Source organism: Podarcis cretensis, assembly GCF_951804945.1.
Source record: "Podarcis cretensis genome assembly, chromosome: 15".
In the NCBI taxonomy this organism is placed as follows: domain Eukaryota; kingdom Metazoa; phylum Chordata; class Lepidosauria; order Squamata; family Lacertidae; genus Podarcis; species Podarcis cretensis.
Window position 1 is genome coordinate 21,118,130 of NC_137185.1, and position 22,156 is coordinate 21,140,285.

General features: G+C 43.9%; 1 protein-coding gene across 3 annotated transcripts in view; it reads right to left on the reverse strand.

Annotated features, from left to right (window-relative positions):
* The window catches only part of B3GAT1 (beta-1,3-glucuronyltransferase 1), a 65,327-nt gene that overhangs the window by 8,608 nt on the left and 34,563 nt on the right, over positions 1 to 22,156 (reverse strand). The window contains exons 2-4 of one of the 3 annotated variants that reach the window (XM_079954589.1): positions 11,204 to 11,357; positions 10,906 to 11,052; positions 4,846 to 5,354 (exon numbers count right to left, since the gene is read on the reverse strand). In XM_079954589.1, the coding sequence (XP_079810715.1) occupies positions 4,846 to 5,354; positions 10,906 to 11,052; positions 11,204 to 11,207 (660 nt within the window). In that variant the 5' untranslated portion in view covers positions 11,208 to 11,357. Of the gene's footprint in view, positions 1 to 4,845; positions 5,355 to 10,905; positions 11,358 to 22,156 lie in introns of all 3 variants that reach the window. The other 2 variants (XM_079954590.1, XM_079954588.1) reach the window with 2 other exon arrangements.

Genomic DNA, 22,156 nt, shown 5'->3' on the forward strand with positions numbered 1-22,156 from the left:
GCTCACAGAGGTATGCTTCCCAGTACTCTTAGCCAACTGCAGTTCCCAGGATTCTTTGAGGGGAAGTACAGTGGAACCTTGGTTGCCAAACCTAATTCATTCTGGGAGTCTGTTTGACTCCCGAAACGATTCAAAAACCAAGGCGCGGCTTGTGATTGGCTGCAGGTCCTTCCTGCACTCAAGCAGAAGCTGTGTCGGATGTTCGGTTTCCAGAAAACCTTCACAAACCAGAACACTTACTTTTGGGTTTGTGGCATCCGGCAGCCGATTTGTTCGACAATTAAGCCGTTCGAGAACCAAGGTATCACTGTAATGCCTATTCACATGGTATCAGAGTGCTGTAAATGAGACCTGATGCAGATGTGACCTGAGACAGGACTGAGATGGTGAAGTATATCAGGATGCAACTTTCCTTCCTCTTAGGGAGGCACAAAAAAGCGCTGGTTGGGGAGGCTGCAAGGCCAGCCCCAAGATATTCTGATGCCTGTGGCAAAGGATATGGTGATGCCCTCCTGCTTCTGCATACCCCTTTACCGAAGCCGCCCAGACTGAAAGTTGGATTTACTTCAGAGCTGGTGAAGGGAGGGTAACCTCTCTGACACCTGAGGGCACCAGGCTAGATTAGAGGGGAAGAGCAACTCAGTGGCAGAGCACCTGAAAAGGCATGATGACCCATTAGGAAGAAAAGAGAAGGGAAACAGAGTTGGGCTGTGTAAACCCCGCCAATTTCAATCGCACGACTTCCCCCAAAGAATCCTGGGAACTGTACTTTATCCCTCACAAAGTGACAATTCCCAGCACCTTTAGCAAATGACAGCTCCCAGCATCCCTTGTGGGAAGCCATGCACTTTATATGTGCTTTACTTGTGCAGTGTGCATGCAGCCTCCATTGCAGAAAATCTGAATGAATAAGCTATCAAAATAAGTTGATAGCTTCCTGAAACTGGCTCTCCAAAACTCTCCTTTCCTTTCCAATGTGCCATGCCTCTTTCCTTTCACTTATAAGTCTCGGGTCAAGGCTTAGACTATCTGATTTATTTATTTTTTACAGTGCTTAGCAACTTTAGGTACTTTTATAGCTAATGAACAAGCAAGGATATCAACAGAGTTGGTAAGGACTACAGACCAGCAGGAGAGAGCATATTTTTCATGCAGCAGTTCTCAGGCTTAGTCCCCAGCACCTCCAGCTAAGGTGGTCAAAGACCCCTAGAGAACCACTGACAGTTGGTGTGAGGCAGAGGTGGGCTTGTGGAATCTACTTTGGGTTCCCCTTCAAACTGGTGTCATTCAGATGATACTGGACTACACCTCCTGCCATCCCTGACCGTTAGTCATGCTGGCTGGGGCTGATGGGAACAGGAGCTCAGAGTGGGCTTATCCATACTTAGGGTTGCCATCTTTGTTTTGGCAAAATACAGGACAGGGTGGAGTGATAGGGGGGGTGGTATATATTTTTTCATCTGGTGCTGAAGTGATTTCAAAACAATCCATTACAATCTATTGCAGCCTAACAGGATGGCCCCTCTGGAATTTGTCACACATACACATACACATACACATACACATACACATACACATACACATACACATACACATGAATTTGTAAATTTGTCTGTGCTTGGCTATCCAGAGCTGAAATAATATGAACTTTCACACACAGGTGTTTGGAGAGGATCCCTAACTTCACAGGGAGAGAGAGACAGTGACACACAGAGAAAAGACCAGAAATACAGGACAAAACTGTATCAATACAGGATGTAGCATTTCACACTGAAATATGAGACAATCCTGTATTATACAGGACAGGTACAATACCTTTCCACACTTCCTTTTGTGCTGCTAATTTCCCCCAGGGAAAACTGCTCTTTAGAGCTCAATCATAGCAAACAGCAATTTGGATGTTCCCTGGATTGCCATTTCTTCTGATCTATCACTAAAGAGTGGGCTTTCCCTTGGGGAAAGGAGTGAGACCTGTGCCTAGAAAGTGCGAGACGAGGAGAAAACTGCTCGAACCTGTGCTTTCTAGCGGAAATGTGGACAACCCCCATCTCTCTTTGTAGGGTACTCTGAGAATTGTACCTCTAGGAGGCAAATAGGGGCCTCCTATCAATTCTCAGCTCCCTTAACAAACTACAGCTCCCACAATTCTTTGGGAGAAACCATGACTGTTTCAAGTGACATCATAGAGCATTGAAAGTGCAGTGTGAATGTGGTCAAGGACAGCTTGACCTGCACACAAGAATAACCTGAAGGAACTCCTGTTTGTTTGGGTTGTGTGAACTAGACCCCAGTTCACACTATTTCCTGTTGTGTGAACTAGACCCCCCAGTTCACTATTTCCTGTTGCTAAGTCGAAGGTTGGTTCCTGGCCTGTTACAAACCTATCAGTCAGTTTCTTTTTTTTTTCTTTTTCTCATATCCTCCTGCAATTTTCAGCCTGCCTGCTGGTCTTTGCCAATTTTATTTAGCTTGGACTCCATGCCTAGGCAATGGGCAATGTTTAATTTGCCTGCGTTTAAATTAATTAACATTATGATGTCGTCGAAAATTACTTCATTTGTAAATCCTCGGGGGAAGCAGTGTGTCATTTCTCTGTTCTCTAACAGCTCCTACGCACTGCCGGCAATGAATCAGAGTTAATACCCTTTCGCTGCAGGAATGAGTATGCAGATGAGCCAAGATTTTTTTGGGTGTGTGTGGTGTGTGTGTCTGCTGCTGCTGCTGTTTCACCTCCCAGAAGATTTTTTCTTTTAACAGCAACCTTGCCCTCAGTGCTACGGTCAATGAGTATGCATCATTTAGGAGATGCCAGTAAGCTGTGTTCCTCTTCTATATGAGAGGTGGCAGCCTTATTCGTAAGAAATACAGCATGGTGTAGCGGTTAGAGTGTCAGACTAGGACAGGCATGGCCAAACTTGGCCCTCCAGATGTTTTGGGACCACAATTCCCATCATCCCTGACCCCTGGTCCTGTTACCTAGGGATGATGGGAGTTGTAGTCCGCATGAGGGTGAATAGGGTACAGCCCCACCAACCTCAGTCTGCCCTTAGCCCTCCCCACCACCTACTTATAGCTAGTCCAGGGCTGGCACTGCCTGCCAAAAGATTCCTTCTCCATAGTCTCAGGGTACATTCAGATGTAGGGGATATTGCATTAGTTGTTTTCCTAATCATGCCAGTGCTTCAGTCCTGTTTTCTAACATTCCCTTCAAACTGCAGTACCTGTTGTGTTATGGGACTTTGGTTTTTTGACCAATATGCAGACACATGACACTAAATTTCATTCACACTGGTGCGTGTGTTGGGTTGACACCACAGTGAATGACACTGGAACATGTCACTATTCCCCCACCCTTTCTGCACATGCCTGTTTCTATGCCCCCATGATTCCCCCATGAACACATTGGGGAAATAACTGCATGCTAGCATACGGCCCCCAATTTTGTCACTTTACTCCCTCCATTTTCTGGCTTAAGGGGCCTGCAAAGAGGTCCCCACCCCACTTCCTGGAATCAGAAAACACAGAAAGGAGTGCTAAACATGCACTATATTCCATAGGTTTTCCAGAACTGACTTTTATGCCATGTGGAAAGCTTAACCGTGGTGTAGAAAATAACAGAGCAACTTCGGGAAAATGAAATAAACAGGCTCAGTGTTGCCACTGTAGAACTCAACAGGGAGGAGGGCAAAACTGGAATTTGTGGGTGTTTGCCTGTCACTGATCTCAATGCTTTCCACCCCACCAAACCCAATGGACATCAGCCACCACTGACTAGGACGTGGGAGACTTGGGTTCAACTGAGCTCTGAAATAGTGTTTGCAAATAATGTAAGAAAGAAATAAAACTGATGACAAATATGACTGAGGTTCTGGAAAGCAAGCCGTATGATGAGTTGTTGAGGGAGCTGGGTGTGTTTAGCTTGGAGAAGAGGAGACTGAGAGGAGATATGATAGCACTTTTCAAATATCTAAAGTGCTATCACATAGAAGATGGAGCAAGCTTGTTTTCTTTCTGCTCCAGAGGGTAGGACCCAAAACAATGGATTCATGTTACAAGGAAGGAGATTCCAGCTTAACATTAGGTAGAACTTTCTGATGGTAAGATACTGTGTAAGATATAACAAGTATGATCTAGTTTCTTCGAGAACAATCGGAAGTCTATTTTAGGTCCTTTTATGTTTTAATTTTTTTTGTATTTTTAAATTTTCTTTTTTTCTAGTATGGGATGGGATACAAACTGTAATATAGTAGATTGTTGTATAAATTTGTGAAATATGTTAAATAAAGGTTTATATTTTTTTAAAAGGATAGGTGAAAACCAGCACCTTGAAAACCAACACCATTTTTTCCTACACAATTTTCAAAATTGTGTGGATTTAAAAACACTGGTAGCATTAAAATAAATTCAAGTGTAAATAAGGTTTGATGGTGTAACAATGGATTTACTGAATGTTTATGTATTTACTTTGTTTATGTAAAATATGGAGGGATGTACAGTAAGCAAAATGAACCACTGAAAGAGAAGAAGGGAATTCATTAACTTAAAGTTGTCTAAATGAATATCTTGAAATGTAAACTAGAAAATTTAATAAAAAACTATTAAAAAGTAAAGAAAACCAGCATCAAAAAGGACACATGTACAGACACACAATAGCATGGGCTGTCATATTCAGCACTGACTGAAGTCTCTGAACATACACGGAGTGCTGCAGTACTCACTCACCTTCCATCCGTTCTGTACCACGTTGGTGGAGATGCCTACTAAGCTCAATAATGGAGGCATCTCTTTTGAAGGTCAGGAGTGGCAACCTAACCCAGAGGGCAAGACCACCCCTTGGCAGCTTACCTCCTCAAAGAGTTCCAGGCTGTAGGTGTTATCATCATCCGCAAAGTAAACAATCCCCGGCTGGCTGTTGTTCTTGTTAAAGGTCTCTCTCAGCCACCGTAGGGCCAGGTTCCTCTGCATTGTCCCCCGGGGGATGCGGGGGTCCCTCATGTCACCCCTCAGCTTGTAGTTGCGTGGGGTTTCCACATTGAGGTGGGTGTAGTTCAACCCAGTGTCCCTCAGGAGCCGGGTGACAAGAGGGGTCCTCCGCTGGGAGTCCTCCACTAGGATCCAGTGCAAGTTCATCACGTGCAAAAAAGTGTTGGCCAACCGTGTCAGCTCAGCCTTCTGGACCGGCCGGCTGTAGGTGGGCGTGACGACATGGATGGTGGGCAAGGCGTCCGACCAGGGAGGTGGTCGGGTGTAGACATACTCTGTCCTAACTACCTCCACGATGTCACGGTCAGACAGGCAGTACTCCTTGGAGTCTGAGCCTTGGACGAAGTCGCGACGGGCATCTCCACCATCTTCTGCAGCGGAGCACGGGAAGGAGAAGGGCAGAGAGGGAACAACTGGTTAGTCTCCCTGGAGAAAGCTGAGAAGGCCGCTCAGAAGCAAGAAACTCTTCCAGTTTGGATTGTCAGGAGCAGAGACCAAACACTATCAGGAAAGGATGGAGAGGGGAGAAACTCAAGACACATCTGCATTACAGGAAGTTGATTAGATGACGCTTTGGCTCCCTTCCAACTCTGCGATTTTATGATCTACACAGCTCTGCACCAAGACAATCTGGATTTTCCAATCCACAACCATAACAGCCAAGTCTTCTCCTGCATACCCTCTCACTCCTCTCTCATACCCAGTATGCTGGCTTTTAGATTGTAAGCTCCTTGGGACAGAGTCCTATACTCTGGAAAATTGATGGTACTGTATAATTATCAACATCTATATTTTCACCTTTTTTTACAAAAAGAAAATAGAAAATGAAGAAACATAACACACGATGCAGGCCCAAATCTATCAATTTTGGTTTCGCTTAGTTTCTTGTTTTCCCAATCTTAAATTCACTTAGCTACATTTCCAAATCAGTACTTTTAAGTCCTCATGATAATTCATCAGCATTTTAATGTGTGCTTCTCTGAACCTACACATTTTTAACACGAAGTTTTGCCTAATCTACACATTTTGTCAGCAATATATAGAGAGAGTTTACATTTGGTGTGCTGTTTTCATGGATATCTGTGTTTCTAAGCACACTTCCCTCTAACATATGCATTTTTGTACCCCTTTTTTTGGTTGGGGAACTGCATCACAGCATTTGAAGAAAAGTGAATTTCTAGGATAGATGTGTTTTGGTTCAAGTGATGTTTCAGAAGGGGGGACTTAGGTAGGTCTGCATTAAAATGTAAATGCTGAACCAAAATTCTAGTGTTTAGAATTTTGTTTAGGCATTAATTTTAATAGCAGGGGAAAAAATGTAGCATTTGGAAGAATACAATTGTTAACTAATGCGTCCAAGAGAGCTGTGGGGAAGTCAAATGGAACCAGCCAGATTTGGGCAAAACAATGACTCTACCCTCAGGGCTACTGGCTGATTATTACTTTGTGAGACCAATAGCACATTTGATGTTGATGTTTCACCCATGGCCTGTTGATGTTTCACCCATGGCAGCAGATGATCTTCTAGAGAAGTCTCTTGAGTGTTTCTTTTAAAAGAAATAATGTAGGAGCTTGGAGGACCTCCTGTTTGTTTCTGCTTATGCCCTGCTTTCCTTTTTGTAAATGAAAGCAAAATGTTATACAGTCACCATAAGTGCTCTCTTCTGTCCAAAGGAAACCAAACTAGCCTGGAACTTCTCAGTAAATGGGGTAGCAAGGAGTGTGCAACAATGTACCGTATACCAAAACACGGTGGTGACTGCTGACAGTTTATGGATGCTCATCATACAATCTCATTAGATTCCTGCAGCATCTTCTCTTTTGGTGTACCTAGACTACAGATTATACCAAGTGAACAACAGGATCACTAAATAGGGGCTACAGTTGAACCTGCTGTATCAGCAGGGGTTGCCCATTCTTGTCAATGGATTGTGGCTGGGGCAGAGGGCTCAATCCACATACAGTGCCCTGAAAACCCTGTTTGCACCATTGCTGGACAGTTATTTCCTTTTCTCCGGGGAAACCTGAACACTGCAGTTCATGGAGACATGCGTGCTTACTGTAGGTGCCAGAGGTGGATGCCAGGAACAGGTCAGCAATAACCTGGCTTCAGTTCAGTTAACTATTTACTCAAAGAAACAAGACAAGCCCAGGAGGCCAGGTCTAGTGAGCACAGCCACTCTTCCTGGCAGAGTTTGCTTCTATGAGACAGTTGCAAGGACTGAAGATTCCCACCTGCCCACAGCTACCTAAGTCTCCACCCTTGGTTCCTTCCCAAGCAATCGGAGTCTCTGTCATCTTGCCTGTATTTTATCAATCTGTATTTGCTCTCCTCTCCTCCCATGCCCCTGGTTCTGGACTGTTCTCTGCCTTAGCCTCTTCCTGCTCACTAAAACCTGTTATCTCTTCCGACACCACCTCCTGCCAGTCTGCTACCACTTTTCCCTCTGACCACTCATCATCCTACTGCCAATTCCCTGGCTCTGAGCCTTCTTCAATTTGGGGTTCCTGTGAGGGATTTCCCCGCTGGTGCCTCCCACCACTTTTCTGCATCCAGCCAGTACATGACATTAGGCATCTCTGGAAAAGAATTCTCAGCATCGTCACCCAACTACAATTCTCAAGATCCTTTTGGGGAAACCATGACAGTTCAGGCAAAGCAAAGCCAGAGTTCCTAATCCAGATGTGGAAGTTGGAAGGGGCTATTGCCAGGCACACCAGCCGCAAGACACCTGAAAGAGCAAAGCTTGGGCAACACATTATGGTGGCAGTTCATGTTTCCTAGCAAGATGTTACGAATAAGAATGCATGGTCTATTTTAGATTGTAGGCTCCTTGTGGGTGAAAACCCATCTGTTTGTGGCCTTGTGAAATGTACATGTACACATACACATATGGCACTGAATGAATACAACTGCAGCAGCATTAATGCATAATAATAATAATAATAATAATAATAATAATAATTTCTGTTTGCAATTACTCGAGGTACAGTTGGACATGCTCTCCTGTGGTTGCAAGAAATTAGCTGCCATGGCTACTCCCCCATACTTTAAGGTTATTCATAATGGACTGAAATAGAATTGCCCCACCAGTCTGTTTACCAGTTAAAGGTCAGATGTTTGTTGCTCTTTCCAGGAATGGGTAGCTGATTCATGGAGCCATTTCAGTCAGCATACCAGCAGCTCAACCACATTTTAATCCTAATGTAGTAAAACGCTTTGTCCATAGCTTCATCCAAAAGGTGAAGAAATTTGCTTAGAAGAGCGCTGCTGGGTCAGACCAATGGTCCATCTAAGTCCAGCATCCTATTCTCAGTGTGACCAAGCAGATGCCTGTAGGAAGCCCAGAAACAAGACACGGGTGCAACAACACTCTTCCTGCTCGTGATTCCTAGTGACAGAAGTCAGAGGCAAATTGCTTCTGCTTATGGAGGTAGCTCATAGCTGTTACGACTAGTAGCAGCCTTCTCTTCCAAGGATTTCTCTAACCCTCTTTTTAAAGCCACCCAACCTCCATTTAACAGCATTCGCCCAAAGGTCGTGACTGAACAGTCCCACATTTAATGCTTCATCTTGCTTCTGAGTTTCTATGCCAAGAACTGTCTGCATCCACACAAGCCTGTCCGTTTTCTATGGCAGAGGTGACTGCAGTGATGCCCTCCATATTGGACTCCAATTCCCATCATCCACAGCCATTGGCCTTGTTGCCTGGGGCTGATGGAAGTTGCTGTCCAAAATATCTGAAGTTGGAGAATCCTGTTCTAGCTTATGACCCCCCCCCAAAAAAAAGAAATGCATTTGATAGAGATCCAAAGTAATTGACACCAGCCTTTAGAGCTTGCATTGTGGTTCGCTTCAAAAGCCCAGCATAATCCAGAGTATATTGGACTAAAATCCTGGATAGCCTGGTAAGGATTTTCTTTGTTGATTCTTATTAGACCTTGGGGATGATCAGTTTAGGACAGGGGGGGACTTGTAGTCCATCAGATGTTGCTTTATTCTTAACTCCCATCATTAAAGGAGGAGGAGAAGAGCCATGTATACATTACCCTGAACTCCTTAGAAGAAAGGTGTTGTAACTACAATAAATAAATGAGCTCCGTAACTGTGGCCATGCTAAATGGCACTAACTTTATTATTTATATTTATTTTTTATCAGCATTTGTATACCTCTCTCCAACCATTTTCCCAGGATGGTTTAAAAATATTTTTAAATGGAAAAAAAGGAAATACACCAAAATATAAAGTTAGCAGAAAATATACTTCCATGAATGAAACATATACCGGTACTTAAGGTTGTGTCATTGCATTCTACTTTATGGAAAGGTCAAAGAGTAGTAGCTCAGTGGCAACCACAAGGCTCCAGGTTCAGTCCTGAGCATCTCCAAATACAGATGGGAAAGACTCTTCTCTGAAATGCTGGAGTTCCCCTGCTAGTCAGTGTAGACAATGCTGAGCTCAGCTGACCAGTGCTTAAGCTGGGCATAAGGCAACTTCTTATTTCCACATAAGCCTGACCCTTCACTGATACCATTTACTGCAGCTGCATATACCATGTATTGCACTTTCAGAAATTAGATGGGTGGTACCTGGAGATGATGCCTTTTCGGAGGAACACCTTCCTCAAGGATGTTCACCGAGCACCAATGTTGTGGTTTATTTAGGTGTCCAGTAAAGAGGGTCTCATTCTCCCCCATGGCTTCTGCTTAGAAGTCGTCTGGCAGGGATGAGGTCTTAGCTCACGTGTGTTGTAAACAGAAGGTACCAGGGCCAACTCCTGACATTTCCAGGTAGGGCTGGGGAAAACTCCTTGCATGAAACTCTGGAGAGTCTCTGCCGGCCAGTGTAGACAACACTGAGCTGCATGGATCAGTGATCTGACTTGACAAAAGGCAAATTCCTTATCCTTACCAGTCATGGGAAGTCTAGGAATGCTAGTCCTTAACTGTCACAGGTCACACTGGATCCTGGCTGCTCTTCCTGAGTTCTCCATCTGTTTCTCTCGGCTGGGAGACAGGTCTGTGTGTGCCCTGTGGCCTGTCCTGACCCATCTCAACTACCCCTTAGGTGTGGTGGAGGGAACTTCAGGATCACCAGTGCTAAAGTAAGGTGAGGTTTCTCTACCTGACTGAGGGAGGCGACATCTTGTCATTTGCCTCCTACATGCAAAACAAGCCCTGTTGTTCCCACAAGATGCTGCGGTGGCCAGGAGTTTAGAGCGCTTTAAAAATGAAAGATTTGACAAGAGTCATGGAGATAAACCTCATCTCTGTGGCTGCAAGCCAAGAGAGATAAACAGGGAAGGAAATACAACTCAGTGGAAGAGCTCGGACTTTGCTTGCAGAAGGAATCAGGTTCAATCCTTGGCATCTCCCAGGTAAAAGGATCAGGCAACACGGCTGCAAAGGAGCCCAGAGAGCCACTGTCTGTCTGATTTGGCCAAGGTAGGAAACATATATCATCGAGCCCTAGTGGAAGGAGGTTAACATCGTGTGTACACTGCTTCCTGAACACGGAAAGAGCCTTGCTGGATCAGGCAAAGGGGAGCCTACCTAGTCCAGCATCCTATTCCTAGTGGGAAAATGGCAAGCAGGATTTGACCCCGAGAGGAACCCTCTCCTCTTGCAGTTTTGAGCAACTGGCATTCAGAAGCATTGCTGCCTCTGGGTGGGGGATGCACTGGATGCAGAATAAATGAGAGAATGTACACAGTCTAAGTAAAACCAACCCATAGAAACTCCAAAACCGTTTCCACCCTGCAAGAAGCTTGGAAGAACGCTGTGTGGCTGTGAGCTGCCCGAGGATGAAAATGAGCCGGGTGATGATGGAAGAACTGGGAATGAGCCATGGGGGTGTTGGGTTGGCGGTAGTGGAAGCAAGAGGTGGGCACAGTTGGCCCAGGCCGGTGGCTTTCTCCTCACCCTTGTGCACGGCAAGCAGCGGAGCAATGGTGCTTTGGTGCCACACGGTGATGAGCAGTGTCCAGGGAAGAACTATCAGCACGATAGCCAGGATGTCTCGACGCTTCGGCATCTCCAAGGCTGAAGGGACCCACAGCTCCTCATTACCTGACAGCGAGAACCCCAGAGACAGAACAGCAGAGGACATGGAGAACAGAGATAAATGGACAAGAAGGAACAACGGCAGAGAGAGAGAGAGAGAGGAGAGGGCGGCAGAAGGTGGCACGGCTCGTAGGTCTTACCAGTACTCACAACCCACCCATTGCACAAGCAGGTTTGCAGGGACAGCTGCTGCCAGAGGAGGAGAAGGAGGAGGAGGAAGGACAGGCCGCTGCAAGTGGGGGACGTTCCTCCAGGCAATATCACGGGAGCCGCCAGCGAGGAGGACTTCAGGGTCCCATTTGGACAGAGGCCTGCAAGGGAAAGCAGAAAGGAAGAGGCAGAAAGAAGCGCTTGAGGGCTGGGCGGGTTCAACGTTTCGCTTGCTAAAGCCTGCCTCGTGAGTTGCAGCATCAGTCTGGGTCTTGACTCTACCCTGGAACCTGTTAGGATAAACTCTGAACATGTGCAAAGAGCCTTTCCTTCGCCACTGGGTATCTACAGCAGGGATGGGGAAGCTGAGGCCCCCCAGATGTTGTTTGGGACTCAGTCTGGTCCAGAGCCAGGGGTAATGGGAGTCAATTTCATGAACACTGTTTCACTGTTCTTCTGTGCACTCAGTTTTTAAATGATTGTCAAGCTGCCTTGTGTTTTATGGATTTCTAAGACAAAGCAATGAAGGAATGTAAATCATCACTGCCATCCAGCAACTTCTGGAGATCCATAGCTTCTTCGTCCCTAAACTACAGCCCTGCTCTCACCGACCCATGGCCGTGTCTGAGGCTTGATCCACACATGACTCTGCCCCACCCTACACTGGTGACCCACAGTTTAGCAGCAGAGAAGGGAGTTGGGGAAATGGCACCAGGGAAGATGAGAAAAACTTGGGAGTTAGCCAGACATGGTGAGAGGACTTCATGGTGGCTGCTTGGACCTTCTGCAGTAAAAGAGGCTGCATGAGTTATTTTTTAATTTGACAAGTCATTAATTTGCCAGGCCAAGTGCATCTAAGCACACACAGAGTGCTTGAGTGGGTGGAAAGAATGACATGCAAATTGTGGGTGTGTACACAGTGTGATTCCCATTTGGTTGTTGTTAAACTACACCAAGAACTTTAATATTTTGTCACCTGCTGTAAACACCATAAACACTGTAAACACCCTGTCCCTGCTAAACGTTCTTGGATAATTTCCTTCAGCGTAGGTCATTTGCTCTGTATTTTATAATTTTATGATGTTTTGACAATTTTTTTTTTGGTATTATAACTGCTCTTATAGTAAGTAAGTAAGTAAGTAAGTAAGTAAGTAAGTAAGTAAGTAGCAGAGTGCCCTTGAACATGGGCAAAGGGTACTCTGTCAACTATGTTGTTATTTCATGCTCCTCTTTGTTTATATGCCACCTTTCAGCCCAAAAAAGTCTCCCTGCACCTGCTGTGGCTCAAAGAATAAATGCAGAAAGGCAAATGCAAACAATACACATGATAAAAATTTGAAACAAAACAACAAAACTGAAACTGACCCATTCACTCATCCCCATTCAAAGAGAGGCCAACTCTTTAAGAACAGCTAATCAATAATATCTTCACAGGATATTACTGAAACAGTGCCTCATGTGCTCTTTATAAAGATATGAGGGGTGACGTTATTACCCCTCTACTACTATCCATACCAGGTCACTCATCCATTGCTACTGTGTCCTTTCTTCTAGCAGATCAAGATAACAAGGTGACAGCAAAAACTGCAAAAAAAATTTAGCAGGGGCAATTAGGATAAGAACTATTGTTTGATTATTGATTTAAACCTCCAGGATATATTTTGTAGAGTTAAGTTTTTACCTCTATCTTCAGTACATTGTATTTTATTTTATTGCTTTGGCTAGTGGCTGATGAAAATAAAGATTCTTCTGATTCTGATTCTTCACGGGAAAGACATTATAATGGATTCTCCACCCCCCCATCCTCTAAGGATTCTGGGAAATCCCATGACATTTTCTAAAAATTGAAAAATATCAACATGAGTCCACCTTTACATGACAGACACGCCTCCCACAAGAAATCCCACGTCAAGGGTAACCTACGAGGTGTCTTCCAGCTGCTTTAGACCACAACTGGCATCATGGCCCAATGGACTCCAGTCTCGTCCAGCATGGCCTTATAGGAAGTGGCCATTGATCCATCTAGCTCAGTATTGTTTACACTGACTGGCAGGGTCTCTCCAGAGTTTCAGGCAGGGAATTTTCCCCAGTCCTAACCTGGACATGGAAACTGAATGCAAAGCAGATACTCTATCACTGGTCTTTTCCCCTATGGTGCTGGGGCTGGTGGGAGCTGTAGTCCAAATTATCTGGAAGGCAGCAGGTTGGGGAAGGTTTCCCTAGATTGTCCCCTGGTTTCATGCAGGCTCCTCTCCTGACTGCTTCCATTCCTCCACCGTGAAGCATCCAAGGCTAGAGTGCATTAAACTGCCACAGTAGCTTAACTCCGATGTGAACATGAATACGCGCAAGATTTAAGCAGGCTGTATTTTATTGAGGGGTTATCTTGGCAAGCGGCGTACATCACTTAGATGGCAACGTGCCGGGCTGCTAGTTTGCAAACAGGAAAGAGCTGCCGAGCTCACATGCAGCTCTGGAACCAAGGAAGCAGATATCAAAACACTGCACTGCTGCATTGCAGGCAGAGAAAGGCACCTGGGAGCAGTGGCTGGAGCATTCAGATGTTGGGGTGCAAACCACTTTGATTCAGGACAGAAGGGACAGACATTGCACAAGCACATGTAACCATCAATGAACAACCCATCAAATCCAACACAGCTTTGTTTGGTCCTTAATTGCCAGGTAACTTTCTGGTTACCTGTTGTAGGAAACTGGTCTCTGCTGTCTCAGGTCAATGGTCTATCTAGATCAGACTGGCTGGCTGCAGCTGTTTCGGGTTCCAGGTGGGACCCTTTCCTAGCCCTACTTGGAGATGCTCAGGATCAAACCTGAGACCTTCTGCATGTAAAACAACTGTCCAACCAGTCAAGAATATATAGGAAACTGCTTTGTATCGAGTCATTGGCTTATCTACCTCAGTGCTGTCCTTTGGCAAAGGCACTCCTTTATTTTAATGGGATTATCAACAGAGAAGTGCTTTCAGGTGTCTAAATACTATTGTCACTGCAGCCTCTCCACTAGAGGATGCACTTGTACTAGCCTGTTCAGATTCTGTTATCTACAGATTCATGAAAGTGCCCCTTCCAGTCATTGACATGTTGCAGCCAGCCAATAGCAGTCAAGCAGTGCGTGGAACACAGCCAGTGAGGTGTGTGACCTGGGATGTGGCTAAGGTGGGCATAGCTTTGGGACAGTCCATGAAGACCAGATACAGACACCTGGAGCGTTACTTGCCCCTGGCCTAGAGGCTGTTGACCTGATCTGAGTGAACCAGCTCACAAAGATGCTTTTCTTAAAGGTAAAGGGACCCCTGACCGTTAGGTCCAGTTGTGGCTGACTCTGGGGTTGCGGCGCTCATCTCGCTTTATTGGCTGAGGGAGCCGGCTACAGCTTCCAGGTCATGTGGGCAGCATGACTAAGCCGCTTCTGGCAAACCAGAGCAGTGCACGGAAAAGCTGTTTACCTTCCTGCAGGAGCGGTACCTATTTATCTACTTGCACTTTGACGTGCTTTCGAACTGCTAGGTTGGCAGGAGCTTTTCTTAGATGGTGCTTTTTCCAAGGCTGATGCTTCTTACCCTAGCCTGGGCAAATGCTAGAATCCATGCAGCTTCCCGCAGGCAAAAGAGAAAGTGAGGGGAAATTCTCTCCCTGCTGTATGCAAGGGGGAGGGAGGGAGGGAGGGAGGCCTTGCTGTTTCTGCCTGGCCTCCTTCAGTATCGATTCCCTTTAATTGGGTCCAGAATGTTTAACTGCTCCCTGGTCAATCATCGGCAACTTCAGCTTTCCAGAAAGGAGGAGGAAGATGTGAGGCATCTAATCATAAGCCTGCATTTTTATCAAAGCTTATATTTTTGATTAAGGCCTGTATCTTAAAAAGAGCTTAAAGATTTTCAAATGTTTATGCCAGGCAGAAGACCAGCTGCCTAAGAACCTTGGCAATGTTTATTCTCCTGGACAAGGGGGCCCCCTGATTTATAGCAGAAAACAATTCTCAAAGTCGTAAAAAGGGAATTACAGGCTGAGAGCCAAGGTTACACTGACCCTACATATTACAGAAGATAAAAAAAGAGATAAACATAATTAAGAGTGGGTAAATAGTAAAATAAAACCATGTGCCTCCCATTAAACTTGAGCCATATTTTCCTAAGGTTGAAAGGTCAAGAGCAGTGAAAAAGGCAACTGGCTTGGCTGGAGAAGATAGGTTTCTTCCTATCTTATTTTGAGGCTGGAAACTGTTCCTTCCTTTTTTACTTTGAGAAGGTTTATTCTTCTAAAAAGCTATCTATGTTATGTATTAAATATATTGGCTTAAATGTAATTATGCAAAGGATTTAGAAAGAAAGAAATGTTAAATCCTTATGCTAGATTCTTATTTCATATAGTTGGAAGAGATCACAGGGGCCATCAGCCATCAGCCCAGCCCCCCTGCCAAGCAGGAAACATCATTAGAGCACACATATGGTTGTCAGGCCTTTGTTTAAAGACCTCCAAGAGAAGGAGATCTTTCAATGATGATGTGAACTCAAGATCCTTGACATCTGTTTAAGATAAAAATTTAAGATTAACCATTTGTTTTGGAGGGCAATAGGGCAAGGAGGGCAAGAGGTGAGCTGGTAATTAAGGTTCCTTGTTGAGACACACGTAAGATATATTACTACTTATTTGTCATTTATAGATAGAAGAATATATAGCTTTTTGTTTCCCATAAAAGGGCAAAAGGAAATGGGTGTATCTTTTGTGATTGGTTCTAGCAAACAGCCAATAGGAATTTCAACCAGGCTGATTGGACAGAGGCAGCCACAGGAGGAGCAAGGGGGCTGGATTAAGGAAATATAAATGCTGGCCAGAATGGCAGGAGGGCAGGCCAGAGCTTGGTAACCATATACCACTGTGCCTCTCATTTATTTGTCTGACAAATAAATTATTATTTTAATTTCTCTATTGCTGCGTTGAATATTTCATTCCAGCTAAGCGTTAACCACAAGCAGGGTGCTACAGATGCAGCCTCTTGATTAAAAAAAACAAACACAAAGCAGCCAGATCCAAGAATCTTGAGTGTGTGTGTGAGAAAGTGATAGACTGCCACTTAGCATCTGCAATGCAAACGGTTTGGCAGGCAGGGCAATAGCCTTTTCTAATTAATCCAAAGCCACGCTGCAATTGCAAGCTAGGGCATAGTTTACATTGTTAGGGAGCACAGATGAGTCAAGGTGGGGCACCCTGCATTGAAGGGGGGGGGTGGCACAGCAAGGAAGTAAATGTCCAGGTGTGGAATTCAATGTAGTGCTAAGGAGGTCAATGTGTCCCCTCCCCTCCTCTTGTGTGCTGTTCTGGGGGTTCTCCCGACCCTCCAGACAGGATTTGTGTGTGTGAGTGTGTGTGCAGGGAAGTGTGAGTGTGTGTGTAAGGGAAATTTCTTTATTAATAATGGAATACAGATTACTTAATGTAAGAGGATGGTAGAAACCACAAAGAGTTAGAGGGAAATCAAAATAACATACAAGGGATGCAAACTGGTCTAGGAGAACAGAAAGAACATGACTGTAAAGGAAAAATGAGAGGAGAGTGGAAATATGAAGACAACTTCTTTCTACAAACCTAATGTATCGACTATATAAAGTATGGTTTGTACTCCTTAAATGAATTTATATATAATATAAATATATTAACTTTTTTTCTCTTCTTTCTTTTCCTTCCTTTTTCTTCCCCCCTTCCCCCCCCTTTTCTTTTCTTTTCCTTTTTTATTTCATGTTTTATTTGTTAGATTTTCTCTTTGTAACGAATTTGGATTATTATTGTTGATTGTTTTTTATTTGCAAAATAAATAAAGCATTTAAAAAAGAAAAAAAGACAAAGAAGAGAGACCAAAGCCCTTTTGTTCAGTCCTTGCACTGGTTTCTACCAGTGGAATGGCGTAGTTGAACACAACGGGTGGTATCCAGCCAAGTGCTGCTCAGAGTAATGAAACTAACTTAGCACATTGGCTCTGCTATCATCTGCCAGGCCTCCTTATCCTGTCAGCTCCTTAGGCTGAGCAAGCTGAAGAGTTCCAGGCCCTGTCTGTGCCGTACATTTTACACACTATGATACCACTTTAAACTGTGGGCTTAGGAGACACCTATTCCCCTCAGAGACCTACAATTCTCATACGAGTTTAACAATCAATCTTTCTTCCCAGGGAACTCTGGGAAGTAATAGCTCTGTGTGGGGAATAGGAGTTTCCTGATGAGACTCTCAGGGCACTTAATAAACTACAGTTCCCAGGATTATTTAGGGGAAGCCATGACTGTGGTACAATACTGCCCCATCACCAGCAATGAAGAAAGATTTAAGTGCCAAACCAGTTGGCTTCTATGTGTGGAAAGCGGGAAGACTACCCTATTGCAGTGGTGGTGAACCTCAGAGTCCGCTCTGTGGGCATGTGCGCCCTCGCGCCATCGCTCCAGCACAGAGTTCGCCAGCGTTTGTTACTAGAAAGCCAGGAATCGAGGCTCACCGTCGTGACGCAGACACAGGGATAGATTTGTATTGGGGGCTTCGTTTTTTATTTTAAAAAATGTTGTGTTTTTCTAGACTCCAAGTCTGGAACACCCAAAAATGAATACAGCAAAACGAAGAGGAGGAGGAGGAGGAGGAAGAGGAGGAGGAAGAAGAAGAAGAAGAAGAAGAAGAAGAAGAAGAAGAAGAAGAAGAAGAAGAAGAAGAGTGAAAGATCATTCCAAGAGTCATTTGGAGTGATTGAACGCAATGGGAAAACATTATGTCTTCTGTGCAATGAAAGTGTTGTGTGTTGCACATCAAGTGTCGGACGGCACTTTGACACCAACCACAAAAGTGTTGCCCAGCTTGGTGAAACTGAAAGAAAAGAGTTTCTTGAAGGGAAATTGAGGGAATATCATTCCTATTATCTGAGTTTTTGCAACTATCTTTCTAGAACAAATAATCTGACAGCTGCCAGTTTTCAAATTTCACTGTGCATAGCAAAACATGGTAAGCCCCACTCTGATGGGGATATTATCAAAATGGTCATGTTGTCTGGGAGTAATTCCCTTTTTCATGATTTCCCAAACAAGGATAAAATTATTCAACGCGTCTCTACACTTCAATGTACTGAGCAAACAACTATAAAATGTAGGGAAAATGGCAGCAAGGATGTTTTGTGATATCAAAACATTTGAGAGAAGACTGCAGGTTTTTGAAAGAGACCTTGAAAGTGGGCAGCTGAAATATTTTCCAACTCTAAAAATGCATTTTGCAAATTTTACAACATTTGTAAACAATCCTACAAGCCATTGGGAAATCTACAAGGAATTTCCTAGCATTGTAGCAGTTGTTTTTTCTAAACTAAAACCTCAGTATTCAGGTTAAATTGTTGTGTTGGCACTTCGCAATAAATAAGCAGGTTTGGGATGGCAGTTTGGGCACTTGGTCTCTAAAAGGTTTGCCATCACTGCCCTATTGTATTTTACCTCAGATGGCAAAATAAGTGGAGGCTTCCCGACTTTGATGAGATGAACTGTGTTTCTATTTCAATTATAGTAATTATTTATAAGTGTAGATCTATTGGGAAAGCCCCCCTCCCATTTGTCTCTACGGCAACAGAACAATTTCTTTGGAAATGCTAAATGGCGGTACTTAACTAGCCAGCCAAAGCCATTACCTTGACAAAGGAACTGGTTTGGCAAACTTCCCCGTTATACATTCAACCTTCACAGCTAAAGGATTGCAGATTTGGAAGGGGACTTATGGTTTCATCCAGACTGTCCCCCCACAACAGGGATGGCTGAAAACATTTTGGCCCCAGAGGTGAAACACAAAATGCCTCACCTTGCCTTATGTTTGGACCCAAGCTCATAATAATGTGTGTGTGTGTGTGCGCGCGCGCACACACACACACACACACACACACACACACACACACACACACTTTATCCAAGTACAGTGGTACCTTGGGTTACATACGCTTCAGGTTACAGACCCTGCTAACCCAGAAATAGTACCTCGGGTTAAGAACTTTGCTTGAGGATGACAAGAGAAATCGCACGGTGGCACGGCAGCAACGGGAGGCCCCATTAGCTAAAGTGGTGCTTCAGGTTAAGAACTGTTTCAGGTTAAGAACGGACCTCTGGAATGAATTAAGTACATAACCAGAGGTACAACTGTATAAGCATTTTTGTACATGGTTAGAAAACTGCTTTGCAAAATATGGAGAAGTGTGAATTTGGAGGCTGACTGTGTCGTACATGTAGAGTTTGGGAAAGTGTAAATTAGGTAAGTTTGCCTTTAAATGCAGATTGAACCCCCCCCCCCCATTCCTAGTTCTTATACATGTAAATGAGCATATGCACACTTTATAGAAATAGGCACCCTCTTTCTTGGTGATGCATTTTCCTTCCTTCCTTCCTTCCTTCCTTCCTTCCTTCCTTCCTTCCTTCCTTCCTTCCTTCCTTCCTTCCTTCCTTCTGTGAATGTGCAGGCTGCCCTTCAGAAAAGTCTTGCCTTGGGAAATACTTCCACTGGACAGAAGGAGCATTTGCTGTCCATCAAGGACTGTACGGTTCTAATGCATGTTGAAGTTTATTCCCTGCACACTGAGGCCTGGATATTTCTTCCAGGGCAAGTATGACTGCAGCAAACAGGGGGGCACTAAGCATGCTTAGTTGATCATGAATGAGTCACTTGTGCACATTTAAGGAAGGGACGTAGTTCAGTGGTAGAACATCTGCTTTGAATGCAGAAGGTTCCAGGTTCAATCCATAGTGGCATCTCCAGGTAGGACTGGGAGAGAGACCCTTGTCTGAAACCCTGGAGAGGCCCTGCCAGTCAGTGTAGCAAATGCTGAACTAGAGGGACCAATGGCCTGACTAGGTATTAGGCAGCTTTCTGTTTTCCATGAGAGAGATGGGAATGGATCCAGGAATTATCACTTGAAGGAGAGATGTTTCATCTGATTTCATAGTTTGGCAGAGGCGTCTTGCGGAAACTGCGGGAGGTGGGGGGAAGAAGGGGGGAAACCGCCAAAAATAAAGGTAGCAATAAAGCCTCATGCTCATTAATTACTCGGTAAGCCATTACTGCCTCAAAATCCCATAACTTTAATGGAGGCTATTATAAAGTACAGCAGCAAAATTGCGAAACTAATTACTGTGCAGTTAGTACAGGGAAAGGAACGGGGATACTTGCCTTGAAAGGGGAGCTGAACCAAAGTATACAATAATAACTTTTCTGCCTGACTTCATTCTTGCCTCCCAGCAGGTGGAAGAGGACAGCTACTCATTCCCTTCTCGTATGTGAATAGCTGCCATTCCGTTCTATGGGGGAAAGTTATGGTATTCATTTTTCAAATTGCATTTATGGTGACCGGTGAACCCTCCTTCCTGTGTTACAGGGGAGTAGCTCAGAGTTGGTCTACCTATACCACAGAATGAGGTGTACAAAGGGATGGCTGTGTATGAATCACCAAAACAGAGGACACCAAGTTGCATATGTTAACAGATTGATGCATATATAGAAACAATGGGCTGTATGCAAACTTCTCAAGGAGTCTTGTGTTAGTAGATGGGTGAGTTTTAATGTACAATGCAACAGGAATCCAACACAACAGATGCACAGAAGATTGTGCAACAAAGTTATCAGCCACCTGCTTGTGCAATCTTTTGTGCAACAATGTTTTGCTAGTGCAAAATATTTCACCGCCAGAGGCTGGATCTACACACAGGAAAAAAACATGTTGCAAGTAAGGCATAAATTAAATTGTTATAGCAAAAGGAAAAAAACCTCTATGTAAAATCGCACAAAGTTTTGTGCCCTATAGCTCCATCTGGTGTCACATGTTTATAACACAGTTAGAATGATATAAGTGACTGTGTAACTGATTCCTTAGAGTTATGTTGGATACAACCTCAGGCTGAAATTTATAGCTCTACCTAGTAAATCTTTTTTATATCATCTATCTATATCTATCATCTATCTATCATCTATCTATCTATCTATCTATCTATCTATCTATCTATCTATCTATCATCTACAGTGGTGCCCCGCAAGACGAACGCCTCGCAAGACGGAATACCCGCTAGACGAAAGGGTTTTCCGTTTTGGAGGCTCTTCGCAAAACGAATTTCCCTATGGGCTTGCTTCGCAAGACGAAAATGTCTTGCGAGTTCCTGCGGGTTTTTCCCCCTCCCCCCCCTTTTCCTAAGCCCTAAGCCGCTTATCAGCTGATCCGCTGATAAGCCGCTTATCAGCTGATCCGCTAAAAGCCGCTAAACCGCTAATAGCGCTAATCCGCTAAGCTGTCAATGGGCTTGCTTCGCAAGATGAAAAAACCACTATACGAAGAGCCTCACGGAACGGATTAATTTCGTCTTGCGAGGCACCACTGTATCTATATCTATCTATCTATCTATCTATCTATCTATCTATCTATCTATCTATCTATCTATCTATCATCTATATCTATCTATCTATCTATCTATCTATCTATCTATCTATCATCTATCTTTCTTTCTTTCTTTCTTTCTTTCTTTCTTTCTTTCTTTCTTTCTTTCTTTCTTTCTATCTATCTTATCTATCTCTATCTATCTATCTATCTATCTATCTATCTATCATCTATCTATCTATCTATCTATCTATCTATCTATCAATCATCTATCTATCTATCTATCTATCATCTATCTATCTGTCTGTCTATCTATCTATCTATCTATCTATCATCTATCTATCTATCTATCATGTATCTATCTATCTATCATCTATCTATCTATCATCTATCTATCTATCTATCTATCTATCTATCATCTATCTATCTATCTATCTATCATCTATCTATGTATCTATCTATCTATCTATCTATCTATCTATCTATCTATCTATCTATCTATCATCTATCTATCTATCTCTATCTACTATATTAAAATATAAGAATATCATCATGCAGCCCCCATTGGAGGATTTATAGT